This window comes from Chrysochloris asiatica, unplaced genomic scaffold, assembly GCF_000296735.1.
Source record: "Chrysochloris asiatica unplaced genomic scaffold, ChrAsi1.0 scaffold00139, whole genome shotgun sequence".
Lineage (NCBI taxonomy): Eukaryota > Metazoa > Chordata > Mammalia > Afrosoricida > Chrysochloridae > Chrysochloris > Chrysochloris asiatica.
The window spans coordinates 1,164,369-1,178,722 of NW_006408657.1; the positions used below are offsets into that span (position 1 = coordinate 1,164,369).

At 38.2% G+C, this 14,354-nt stretch overlaps 1 protein-coding gene across 4 annotated transcripts in view; it reads right to left on the reverse strand.

Moving 5' to 3' along the window:
• The window catches only part of LOC102838260 (dystrophin-like), a 3,237,302-nt gene that overhangs the window by 532,598 nt on the left and 2,690,350 nt on the right, over nt 1-14,354 (reverse strand). For all 4 annotated transcript variants that reach the window (XM_006870143.1, XM_006870144.1, XM_006870145.1 and 1 more), the window contains one exon: nt 9,042-9,214. In XM_006870143.1, the coding sequence (XP_006870205.1) occupies nt 9,042-9,214 (173 nt within the window). The remainder of the gene's footprint in view (nt 1-9,041; nt 9,215-14,354) is intronic.

A 14,354-nucleotide genomic window follows, 5' to 3' on the forward strand; every position in this document is an offset into this window, starting at 1 on the left:
CTGGTGCCTTGTTCTTTGCCAGTTCCTTCAATGCACCTTGGACTTCCTCCTTTAGTATTATTGGCTGAATTCAACCACATTCCATAGACTCCTGTCGACTATTAGATAAGAGAGAGAAGAGGAAGGGCTAGTTGGTCTGAAGTTTGGCGAGACTTTGGAACTCCTAAACCATGAACATTGACCTAGCTATGGAGGGCTAGAGCTGAGAGTGTAGTGTCCAGCTGATATGAAGTGGGGCGGGGGAGACACACAAGAATGCACGAACTTGTAGATAGTACGTATTTGACCTAACTTCGATGGCTTGATGACCAGAGCTCAACTAGAGGGAAGAAGTCTTCATTCACACCAAGGATCAAACCTATCCCCTCTGTACACTGGGCTGATAGGGACAGGCAACTTAGACATAGACTACCTAAAATGGGGGCGGGGGGAAGGGAGCTATAAAGGCATAAAGTGACTGGCTTACAAGGTTTCAAGAGGGAGTTTAGTTTCAGAGTGTGTGGGGGAAGGTAGAATCCCCACTGAAAAGTTTTTATCTTGTTTAGATGGGTCTGGTGAAAGGAGAGGGGGTAAGATACTTATGATTCAATAGTGAGTGACTGTTATCATGACTAATTGCAATCATCACAACTATAAAGGTAGAAGTTTTGTAACATAAAGGGGATGATAGTTAACCCTACATTCCAGAAACAGAGGACTCTAGGACCATCAAAAGAGAAGAGCACAAGCAGAATGTGGAACCCTATCTGGAGAAGCAGCGACACCAGAGATGGAGGCAGAGTTGAGGACATGGAGAGATAAAGCAGTTGAGGACTCTAGACTCGTGGAACGAGAAAGGCTGTGTGCTGGTGGCCAGGAGGCAGGCTTGCAGAATGCGCCCTTTTGTTGTTTAAATGATTATATATTCCTGACTGTTTTTGTGTACAGCAAAAACAAACAAAACAAAGCAAAAAACCCTGAAGGAGTAGAAACAAATCCTACTGAATGATAATACATGGAGGGAATTGTAATCATTGCAATGAAACAAAATATGATAGGATGAGTGCAAAACTGATATTTTCCCTGCAAACTATCACTCAATTCACAATAAAAGCTTTAAAAAAAAAAAAAAGTTGTCATGCATCTGGGTTAGGTAACTTTTCCTTACTTATGGAGTTAGGTAAAATTTCATTATGTTTGTTGTGTGCCATTGAGTCGGTTCCAACTCATAGAGACCGTGTACAGAATTTCTGAGGTTGTAAATTTTTATGAAAGCAGAAAGCCTCATCTTTCTCCCACAGAGCAGCAGGTGGATTCAAACTGCTGAACTTGTGGTTAACAGTCCAGTGTTTATTCTACAGTGTCACATCAGGACTCATTATGTTTGGTCCCCTTAGTTACCATATGACTAGTTATTCTCTTCTAAAGCATGGGAATGAAAGGGAAAATGTGATATGAGGACCAAACCTAAGCAAAAGACTTAGGTTACCAGAAGACACTGGGTGAGGGCTTGGAAAGAAAAGGAAAATCAGATAAAGACTTTTGGTTTCAAACAACACATGCACACACAGAGGTATGCAATCTAAAGTTACAGTTCTCAAACTTTTGTGCCAGCCAGTTGCTGCTGAGTTGACTCTGACTTTTGGTGATCCAAGTATATCAGAGTAGAACTATGCTCCACAAGGTTTTTAATGGCTGGTTTTTAGAAAGAGATTGTCAGACCTGTCTTCTGAAAAGTTTCCTGGTGGGCTCTAACTGGCAGCCAAGCATGTTAACCACTGGCACCACCCAGAAACTCTAAAATTTGAGCTATTGTTATGTGTCCTTGAACCAGTTCCATCTCATAGTGACCCAGTCAGTATAGGGCTTCCAAGGAACAATTGGTGGATTTGAACTGCCAACCTTTTGGTTGTGCTTCTCCTATAGTGCCATTCAGGTCGTTTAAAATCCAGATTCCTAGATCCCATCTCCAGAATTTCTGGCTTGCATCTGGCACGTATTTTTAACAGGAAGCTGCAAACTCTGAAGGTAAGTATCAAGACTGTTCTTTGAGAAATAATTCTTCAAGTATTTCAGATATGGTCAAAGCATTACTTGTTGGTGTCTATAGGACAGAGGTGGTATTTTTCAGTGACACGATTTTGAAGGAGAATCTAAATGTAATGAAATACTGTGAGCTGAGAAAACATTTGATTTGATCATGTTAAGCTTGTTAAGTGTTTTAAAACACATTTCTAGTATATTTGCTGGGGAAAGCTGTCCTGTTTTTATTTGCAAGAGTGTATACCAAATATTTCTAAATGATTAACCTATGCTTATGTTAGAAATGTCTCCTTTTGAAAATGGTTCTTTGTATTGTAATGACATTTCTGTCTGGAAGGGACCTTAGAGATTTGAGTTGAACCCTCTTGTTTTGGAAATGAGGAAACCGAATCAAAGTGATGAAAACTGGTCCTGAAGCACATAACTTCAACTGCTATTATTAATTTTTTTAGACATGCAAAATGGGAATTACAAACCTTTACTATATGAGGAAGTGTTAAACCTTAGTAGTTTTAGCCAAGTGTTTTGGATCTCCAAGAAAAATGTATCTTGCTAATTGCCAAATAAACTCTATTTACCCTTACATTTTTGTTTGTTGTTGTGTGCCGTGGAGTCGGTTCCGACTCATAGCGACCCTGCACAGGGTTTCCGAGTCTGTAAATCTTTACGGAAGCAGAAAGCTTCATCTTTCTTCCGCGGAACAGCTGGTAGTTTTGAACTGCTGAACCTGAGGTTAGCAGCCCGATTCGTAACCACTATGCTACCAGAAAATAAGAGTAGGTTTGGATGGCATATTTAGCTTTTAGCTATGTCTATTAATTTTTATGAGTAAAGAGACAGGCTTAGGGGTTATTAGATTTCAACAAGGCAAGTGCTGATCTTTAATAAGCAGATAATGCTTACACTTTGTAAGGTTTCGTTACGATGTAGAACATGCACATATGCTGGGATATTTTGCTTGGTCTTTAAGGAACTCTTCAGTGTCAACACTCAAAGAAATATAGGGGCTTCTAAAGTGATTGTTATTTCTCTAGACACAGATATTTCAAGTGAAATTTGGTTGATGCCTACTTTGAAATCCTTAATAAAACTTTACTCTGAAAGGCTTGTATTCTTAAAGCAAAATGTGCTATATTGAATTCATTTTTCACTTTGACTTCCTTCATAAAACTAATGATATATCCTTGTATATCTTGGGTACCCAAGTGTAATAAAATAGCACTTCAGCATACAGAAAAGAAAAAAACAAAACAAAACAGGGTACACATGCAGAAATAATAAGGAGCCATAGAAATAAAGCAAGAGTTTTGGGACTTTAAATAGAGAGCATGAAGTCCAAATAAAAGGTTTTTGTTTTTGTTTTGTTTTTTCTTTTTCCATGTTTTTAGATAGGTCATGAAATCCAACTTCACAAAATAATTAACATTCCAAGATTAAGAGAAAGAGGTCAGAGGTACTCAATGCCCAAATTACATTTTCTCTCAAAGGTAGAAAGATTCTGTTTCCTTTGGTTCTTCCTTTGTTTTCTATTATGGCAAACAAAAGACAAGAACACCTTGAAGTACTCTAACTTCTGGAGTCCTGGTGTAGCACTGCAGGAATCTCACTGGACCACAAGGTCAGTTTGAACCTTAAGGTTGGAGGCTCAAACTCACCAGCCACTACTTGGAAACCTTACACAGAGTCGCTATGAGTCAGAACACACTCGATGGCTCTTAAGAATAACAGAATTCTAACTTCTGGAGTTCTGGTGTGGTGCTGTAGGATAAAGCACTGGACTGCAAGGTTGGTTTAAACCACAAGGTTGACAGTTCAAATTCACCAGCCGCTCCTTGGAAACACTAAACAGGGTCGCTATGAGTCGGAACCGACTCAACGGCACTTAACCAACAATTCTAACTTCTAATACCAAGCACTCCGGAAGAGATTTATTGTGGCTGTGGACTATATTATATGTTAGTGTTCTCACTTCTCAAATTAGCATTCAAAATTTATTAAATGTGAATGTTTTATATTCCATTTACAAGATTTTCCCTGAAGTTTCAAAATCTTACAGGATGAAAATTTTGTTGAAAACAAATTATGTGAATCTCATAGGCAACAATATATAAAACAATCAGGAAAACTGATGTGGTGGCAGTTTAAACTGAAATCTTTATATATATAAAAAATTCCCTTTACCATGTATCAAATTATTAAGATCTTCAAAATAAAAGTGTAAGTTTTGTGGATCTTGAATATTTTACAAAAAGAAATTTTTTTTTCTGAATATTCACCAGCCTGATGTGGACTAACGCCACCCCAAACTGTGTGCTTGTGTACACATGTGAGTAAAAAAAATTAAAATCACTTAATGTTTCCCTCATTTTAACTTGTTAATTTTTTCAATTGTCTGCTAGTGTTTAACCAACACTATCTGTTTACCTATTGGACAAATTGGGATGTACTAATGCAAGTGGTATATATTTTTCTTCATCTAAATTATGAGGTAGCAGTATACAATTTCAATTAGAGTATTCGTTTCTTTCAAAGACATTCTATTTACTTTGACACCATTTCTTTGAAATTAATCAGTCCTATTTCAATATGAGAAAACCAAGGAAGAAAAGTTCAATAATTTTCCCAGTTTCATAAAGAGTGACTGCAGAATTAAATAATAGAACTCTAGAATTGCAAGGGAACTTGTAGAGACCACTCATTTCTTTGTTCAAAGCTCCTCATTTCAGTGAGGGAGACAATTGAAGTCTGAAGCATGTAAATGACAGGCTCAAGATTATATGCTGGATAGTTATTAACAGAGTCAGAGAAGAAACTAGATCTTCCAATTGCTAGACCGGGACTCTTTTACTCTTTCTCACTAACTGATTTAGAGCTCATCTAATTTTGCTGGAGGCAGCAAGCATAACCCTATGTAACAACTCATGAATACTTAGAGTAACTTGCCATCAAGTGTAAATTAGAAGAGTGCAGGAAATAGCTGGTGAAGGAAATCGTCATTGTCATTATGGAATTTGAGTTAAATTGCAGAGAATGGAAGAAGAGAGGGTGTGAGGACCAGTATTGTATAGGCTCAGATAGGAGAGTGAGGGAATCAAAGAAGACGTGGAGTAGGGTTAGAAAGCAGAATCTCTTTTCAGTATCCCTGCTGGCAATAACTTGATTGCTACTTGGTGAGCAGAAGCTGAAGAAAGTCAGAGAAAGGAAGAGCAGAAAAGGGAAGGAATTTAGCAGGGGCCCAATAGGAATAGTTGCTAGAGAATGGAGTTTCCACTAGATTCTAGTGAGTAAAATAAACTCCATGGCAACAGAACTTCTTTTTTTCATTTTTCTATTTTTTTTCCTGGTGTGGTGCTGTGGGTTAATGTACCACACTGCAAAGCCATTTGAACTGCAAGGTTGGCGGTTCAAGCTCACCAGCTGCTCCTCAGAAACCCTACACAGGGTCACTATGGGTCGGAATCGACTCGATGGCACTTAACAACAACAACAACAATGCCCCCAGTCACAACCACCACAACCACCAGCCCCCCAGTGCTTAGAAGAATGTCTAACAAGTGCCGGTGAGGTGGTTCCGACTCACAGCCACCCTGTATAAGGTTTCTGAGGAGTGGCTGGTGGATTTGAACTTCTGACCTTGTGGTTAGCAGTCCAGGGCTTATCTTATAGAGCCACGCCAGGATCCTAACACACATTGTTGGTAAGTGCTGTTGAGTAGATTCCAATCCATAGAGATCCTGTATGGGGTTTCCGAGAAGCAGCTGGTGAGCCTGAACCACCGATCTTGCAGTTCAAACGACTTCGCAGTCTGACGCATTAGCCCACAGCGCTACACCAGGACTCAGATTTGTTGTTGTTAAGTACCGTGGAGTAGGTTTCGACTCATAGTGACCCTGTACAGGGTTTCCGAGGCTGTAAATCTTTACGGGAGCAGACCGCCTTATCTTTCTCCTGAGGAACGACCTTGAGGTTAGCAGCACGATTCATAACCACTATAGCTACCAGAGCTCCTTAGGACTCATATGAGGCCCCCAATAAATGTGTCGAATGAACAAATGAATGAATGAGTGAATATATGGGCACCAACAAGGTTGAAGTTCTTGAACAAAACAGGAATGTGACAAGAAACAGTGTTCAAGGAAAAGGATTGTTGTAAATGTGAAATAGATGGTCTGAAAATGTAAAAAAAAGAACAAACAAAAAATCCAAAAGAAACAAAGGCAGATCTCTTAATAGGGCATAAATGATGAAGAATGTAATAAGAATTGTAACCGCAAAGGGCAAAAGAAAAAAGGAGATAATGTAGACTTAGATACAGAAGCCCAAGGCTGTCTCTTATGAGCCGGTGGCACATAAAGGGAAAATTCAGAATCATTCTGGTTCAAACCAATGTTTTGTTTTGTTTGGCTTTGTTTGAAAAAACAGACACCCCTGTGAAATTAAGCATTCAGAAATGTTTTCATTTTTGAATACTTAAAAATGGCTTCAGAATCCCTCATAAAACTATGAATCAACTGTAATTTTTAGTGTAATTTATTATAGCTTGGGCAGACATGAGACTTTTGTTCTTTTGGGGGGATATCTTTATTTTTAGTTGTGGTAACTTCTCAGTATAAAATAACTCCAGTTGAGGAACTGATCAGATTTGCAAAGCAAGTTTCTAAGCATCAATGGTTCTTCCAGAGTTCATCTATCCTATTCCTTAATCATCTCATTGCTACCTCTACTACGCTTTTCTCAACTGAACACTGCCATTCCATGCGGATTGACTGATACCCTTATTTCCACACAGTGTCAGGAAATAAATGAAATTGCTTTGATATGAAGAATGACTTCTTTGCTTTTTTATAAAGGAGTGCTTATAGCACATCCTGTATTATTAGAGAGGCTTATTTAAAGGCCAAAGTCATTGATCTGAATATTTACATTCTAGAATTTCCAGCACCTTAGATAAGCTAAGGGAACTGTTTTCTACTTGATTAATGACAGCAAGAATTAAACTGCACTTGCTGGCATATGGGAAATTGCTGAGAATGAAGAGTCCATATTTTGTCTGACATGCTGTTTGCCGCTTTCAATTCTCCTTTTGTTTCATCAAGTTCACATGAAGGAGAGAGAAGGCACTGAGTGATGTTCTGAACTGCTCAGGCACCTTTCTTTCTCTTTCCAGCAAAAACGAGAACAGCTTTCTTTTCTTTACTTTACCTACCAATATCTTTTCCATCTCACATGTTTCATTCCTTTTTAATGACAGATGTTATGAAAGTGGCCTTTGTCATTACACACACTGACCTCTCTTTGAGTTTTAGCTGTAGACAGCTAATAGAGCCTTCCGATCTTTGAAAACGCCATTGCCTAGTGCTGCCCCCGACCTATCACCAACACATCGGTACAAAATTCATGAACAAAATAGCGAGATCAAAATGAATGTCTTAAAAGCTGAGGGGTAAACCTGAAACAAATTATAAATAAAAGAAATCCTTTTCTACTCCTAGGAACATGTTTCTCTATTTCATCCTTTGACTTATTATTATGTACCGATTTGTAAAAGTTAGGGTCCGTTTTGCCTTTTTCTTTTCTCTTTTATATGTTATGGTATAAAATCCTGGTTTAAAGTTCAGACTCTTAAGCCAGACTCCTTGGATTCAAATCTTACTAACTATGTGATCTTGGGCAAGTTATTTAACTTCTTTCTTCTGTTTCTTTAAATATAACAAGAGTTCAGTAATGGACTCAATCTCTTAGACTTGCTGAGAATGTTAAATTAATTGATAAATATAAAATGCTTATACCATGGCATGATCTATAGAGGGACCCAGCTTATACTACTATTATTACTATTATTTCATATTAAGTACAGAATTTCATTAAAACGTTTTTGAATTAATTTAAGTTCAGTTATATTATTTTCTCATTATATGTGGGGGCTTCAAATAGTTCTTTGAAAAATTCCATGGTCTTTTCATTTCATTTTCCCATGGCCTTTCTAAAGCCCCTTTGTAGAAGTAAACATGTTCTATGTTGCAACTGTGGGTAATTTTGAAAAAAATACAAAGAAGGAAGAAAAAAAAAAATCTTCCTTCAGAAAGCTTAGTACCTAGAAATAACTACACCCAACATTGAAATCATTCCCTCATAACTATTATTAAGGTCATTTGTCTACTAACACCTCTCCTCTAGATACAGAAGAAAGGACAATGTAGATTTATAAAGAAAAGTTGTTTTTCCACTGATTTGAAACTATGAAGTCTGACTTGTACTCCTAATACTTCCTAGGTTATTTAGGTCAATCATGACCATTTCAATTGCTGTCTCTATTCTTTTCTGCCACCACAGGATGCTTACAAAATAGATGCAGCCAAAACTTCATGGATTCTTCTTCCCTAAGAGGCCAAGATGCATACATTAACTTCTCAAAAGACAATTAATCCGTGGGAAGGGGCAAAGTACAAAGGTGTTGAGCACACAGCAGGTAAAAGCTGAGGTTACAGAGGATGCATTCTTTAAAAAACAAAACAAAACAAACTCTGAGAAAAAGTAAAAGACAGAAAATGTCTATACTCATTCCTTAACTGCAGGAGCCCTAGAGGTCTCCTTTAAATTGTTAATTATAATGTGCTATTAGTATTTAAAGGATATCCTCTGTTATTCCTGTAGAGGAATGCCAAAGAAAGAATCCCATAATAAACATACGTTCATTTTATCACTTTCTGTATAACCCTATGATAAGCCAAGGGAGAATTAGATGAAATTAGTATACTGTGCTCCTCATTTAAATTCACTCTAACATCTTAATATGCATCTCTCCTGTGGTTATAAAACATCACCATTTTAATCTAATCTGAACCCTTAAGTATCATCTCCATACCAAGCAAATGAATGATTCATTTATTCAAAATAAAATGAATCATTCTGAAATTGGGTGATTTGCATAAACATATGAGACATTAGCTACTTGTGCTAGGAAAATTTTTGCCATTTTAATTCATTTTTGGCTTTTTTTGCTCCTGATCTTTTCCTACCTAATGTTGAGAGACTTTTTCCGCAGCTCACTCCACTTGAAGTTCATGTTATCCAAACGCCTTTGTAACAGGACCGCATCATCTGAACCTTCCAAGGATTTCAGGATTTTTTGGCCATTCTCATCCAGGTTATGATAGATATCCGTGTGAGCTTCGATTTCTCCTTGGAGGTCCTACAGGACAGCAAGAACACAGAATACAAGCATAATTACCAAACCAAAGTTACCAGCTATATGAAAGGGAATTTGAAAAGCTGCTCAAAAGTACAGGTTAAATTCAAAAGACATTTCAAGGAGGCCACTAACAAGATGTGCGGGAGCTTCAAAACAGATTGTGGACAAATGGAATGAAAAGATAATGGACTTTTTCCATGAACTTTTTGAAGCCCCCATGTTCATTTGTTCATTTCAAATAAAGATGAGCATCTCATTAGGTATAGTAAACTTATTCTTTGTCATTCTGAACTGGAAAGTAGTTTTCACCCCAAGTATTGATCACTATACATTTCAGAAGTTATAGTTCCTCTTCCATGGATAAAATAGATCTTTTTGTGAGACTGATATAGAAACACTAGTCCGTGAAAAGCGTATTTCTATGCCAATCATTTGATTACACTATGGGTCACGTCACATCTGCTATACACATGTATAGAGTTGTCTCTGACCATGAAAGCATGCAGAGACTAATGAAAAGGATGGTGCTGGTCTCCGATAGGAAAGAATTCTCCGGACAATTCACGGTAAGTAGATCTTGACCTCACAGCATCATACATTGATTAGCAAAATTTCCCATTTAAAATGCTATCGTATTTTTAGGCTTGGCAGGTGGGAAGTCCTTAGGATCTTGATAAGAGTTATGCATTCATTTGTATATACACAGATCAAGAAAATTATCATAGTAGAAGAATCTGACCTTTACATGGTATGTCTTCCTGTGTAACATTTTCAGCTTGAACCGGGGACTACAGCAATGATCCTGTTGCATAGCAATCCTGAGAAAACCCCAGTGACTGAAAGCGCCCTGCTTTAAAATGCCAACTTTGCTTACATTCTGTTGACAGGATGAATTTCGGAGCACAGGACACACCAGTCAATAATAATAAACAGCCACTTTGTACTCCTCTCTAAACGGTAGCCAGGCCAGTGGATGTGGGAGGGACCTCAAAGAGAGGAGGCCTGGAATATGCAACTGACAATTTATATTAAACAGCCAACTTTTCTTATCATTTTTGCCATTATAAGCCAGAGACATTATAAATTCATTTTATATATGTGTTTCCCTCCTTGTTCCCATCAGAACATTCCTTAGAGTGCTGCCGGGTACCAGCATTCCTTTCTGCCTACACAATGAATGGAGGCTTTGTACATTATCTGACTTGCTCTTAGAGATTTGTATGCTTCTGTTCAACAAATTTAAAAATTCATTCTGAAGCTCCGAACAATTGGATTGATCTGTGAGACTAGAAAAGTTGTTTTTCCTCCCCACCTCCTTCTCTGTCTTTTTTAAAAATTGAACTGACTTGTGTTTTCAGTCACAGCCTCCTAGCTGCAGAGTTTTGAATGCTGTAGCAGTGAGGTAGATGGACAATGAATGTTTCCTGTCACAGTTTTTGGCAGCCAAAGTATCACTGATGGATTCTAAAAAGAATGCTGTCCCATTCTCTTTGACTGAGCGATAGGAGGGGGGATATGGATAGAGCCACATCGAAAGCTGAAAGAACAGAAATACTAATACAGAGTAAGTAGCATCTCTCTCTATCCCATCAAAACGAGGCATATTCAGAAAGAGTATATAGTCTGGTTTTGAAAAGATCATAATTGGTGGAAATCTGATATTGGGTTTCTTACAGATTGGCATTTGGTCAAATATACATCCATTTGATGCTTCTATAACTACATGGAAAAACTTGTCACTTCTTCAGCAGAAGAGAACAGTGAAATAACTTATCTGAATGGGTTAATGCACTGGACTGAAAGGTCGGTTTGAACTGCAAGGTTGGCGATTCAATCTCACCAGCCGTTCCTAGGAAACCCTATACAGGGTTATTATGAGTCAGGACTGACTCGACGGCACTTAACAACAACAAAGAACAGCCAGATCCAATTTATCCAGAGAATTCCCTTATTTTCCTTTCCTTTCCTAAGTTTTCTTCTTGTTTTTCATTTGATTTGTATACTACTTATAACTGCACCCCAGAGTATAAACTTAGAGAATTACAACCAAACTTTTAGTTGCTCAATATAATATTTATTATATTACATAACTAGCAGTACATTTGAATTTTTATGAACTGCACATAAAGCAGAGACCCAGGTTTAATCAATAGTTCCACAAGAGTATGTACATACACATATCTCAAGAAGACATCAACATTTTCTCTGTTGAATCAATGAGAGGGCTTCCCAAGCTAAATAGGATGTTGATTCATTAAGTTGCTAAATTTTCATCCTTGCTATGTACATTACAATGCATATAAACACTCTGTTGTATCATCAAAAAAGAAGAGAATATAAAATCGATAAACAAGTATTTATTGAGAACTGATAATGCTTCTAGTCTTAGCACCATGGGAAGAAATATGAGAAATGCAAAAGACATTTTTACCTTTGATTTTTCTAAAATCTCGTGTACACTTTTTATTTAATTCATTCACATTACCAACTAAATATTCATGAGAATTTCTTGCCAAAACTCATAGATACTGGGATAAAAACCTTTCTCCTGAGAAATTCACAAGTGGCCGGAGTAACATCTTACTATTGGCAGGAAGGTAACTCACTCCAGCAGTACTTCTCTAGGTCAGAATGGTGGCTTAGTACCAACATGACACATGTACAGTAATGGGCTTTGTGCCACTTTAGGTAGTCCTCCACCTGGTCCAATGTAGCGTGTCATATTGTCTACATTTTACCAATAAGAACACTGAGACTCAAAGGTACTTAATGGACTTGCACGGATTCTCATATTTACTAAGTGTTAGAGCTGGGAAATGGATGTTGGGCTCTTGACCGTAGCAGACCTTGTCTCCACCACCCCGTTGGCTCTATACATTGGGTGTAAGATACAGTAGTTATTGGAAGTGAACAATGACACTACTATTGAGGGGGAAACAACTTGAGGGGGAAAAGCATATTGAAAGACAACACTTCTGATTTTCATTAACATTATTTTTTTACTTACAAGGATTGATTTGTTTTGATGAGACCTAATAAATATCACAAGGAGCTCTGGTAGCGTAGTGGTTACAAATCAGACTGTGAACCTTAAGGTCAGCAGTTTGAAACTACCAGCTGTTCCGCGTGAAAATGATGAGGCTTTCTGTTCCAATAAAGATTTCCAGCCTCGGAAACCCTGTACAGGTTCACTGTGAGTTGGAACCGACTCCATGGCGCATAACCACCACCACTACCAATAAATATCATTGGAGGTGGTGGTTATGTGCCATGGAGTCGGTTCTGACTCATAGTGACTCTGCATAGGGTTTCCCAGGCTGTAAATCTTCACGGGAGCAGACATCTTTCTCCTGTAGAACAGCTGGTAGCTTCGAACTGCTGATTTTGAGATGAGCAGCCTGACTTGTAACCACTATGCTATGAGAGCTCCTTAATAAATATCATTAGGTCTCATCAAAACAAATAAATCCATGTGAGTACAAAAAATATCATGGAGTCCTGGTATGCCGCTGTGAGTTAATGCGCTGGACTGAAAAGTCGGTTTGAACCATGAGGCTGGTGGTTCAATCTCACCAGATGCTCCTTGGAAATCCTATACAAGGTTACTATGGGTGAGAACAGACTCTATGGCACTTAATAACAACAACGACATTAAATATCATAGTCTTGCTCAAACATCTGCATGAAATATGAAATTACGACTACCCTTTCTATTTCTCTTTACAATTGGTGACCAGAACCACCAGTGAGCAAACACTGTGCTGAAAAAAGGCCTCCTTACTACAAAATATCCTGCAGCCAAACCAGAAATGCTTCTAACAGAAATTCACCCCTTTGTCTACAAAAGCCAGGTGAATTATTAGCCATAAGCTCATTAGCACAAACATTGTATGAACATGTTCTTTAGGGATGGCTGGTGGGTTTGAACCAAAGACTTGCAGTTAGTAGACCAATGCTTAACCCACTTTACCACCAGGGCTCCTTTTAGGAATGGCAGGCTGTAGGAAATTAGTCAGGTGATAGGATTTAGGAAGATGTCCTTGATATGGGGGTGAGTAGGAGTCGTGGTGTGGCATTGTAGGATAAGCACTAGACCAAAAGGCCGGAGGTTCAAACCCACCAGTCACTCCTTGGAAAATCTTTGCAGGATTGCTATGAGGCAGACCCGACTCGGTGGCACTTAACAAAATTAATGCTCTCTTTAGGAAGTTGGCATGTATAGTGAAGATTTGTCAATGAAGATCGGCAGTCCCAGTCCTAGTAAGGGAAAAGACATCCATGGGATAAGTGAGAAGGAACATGCTCACATTTGCATACAACTGCCACAATAGGACATATGTGGTATCCATGAATTAGGACCGACTTGATAGTGCTGCTATCATAATGGCATTTTGTTTTAAGACTAAACTTCAGACTTATGGCCCACAGAAAAGCAGGAGGTTGCTATTGGAATTTAGGTGGGGTTTACACAGGGCCGCCCAGATTAACCAAAATGTACTTTCCATATGTTAGGTAAGAGTCCTAGTGTGTCGCTGCAGGATAATGCTCTGGACTGCCAGGTCATTTGAACCACAAGGTCGGCAGTTCGAACTCACCAGCCATTCCTCAGAAACCCTACACAGGGTCGCTATGAGTTGGAACCGACTCGACGGCACTTAACAACAACAACAATATTGCATTTGCCATAACCAGGAAAATTTATTCTCAAGTCTTAGTCATGCATTCATAGTATGTTCTATCAAATGTTTCTCTTCTTTTACTAATTCTGTTATTTGAGAAGAAAAGTAACTAATGTGCAGGAAAAGAAGGTATTTGTTACTCAACAAAAGTAATGGCAGTAGCGGCAATAGCATACATCAGACTTACTCTACACAAGGCGTTGTCCAAAGCACTCTATCTACATAAACTCAAATAATCCTCTCAACAACTCTCTAGGGTAGGCATTCTTATTGTATTCATTTTAAATTACAGAGAGGTTAAATAAAATGCCCGAGGTCACATAGCTAAAAACCAATGTACCCAGATTAAACTCAAGAAGCCAAGTCTTAACCACCAGGTTATGTTACGGTACCTTTATGCTACATTAGATTATCTTTGATTTTTGTTTTCCAGGGGCTTTTTTATCTGATTATTAATTCTG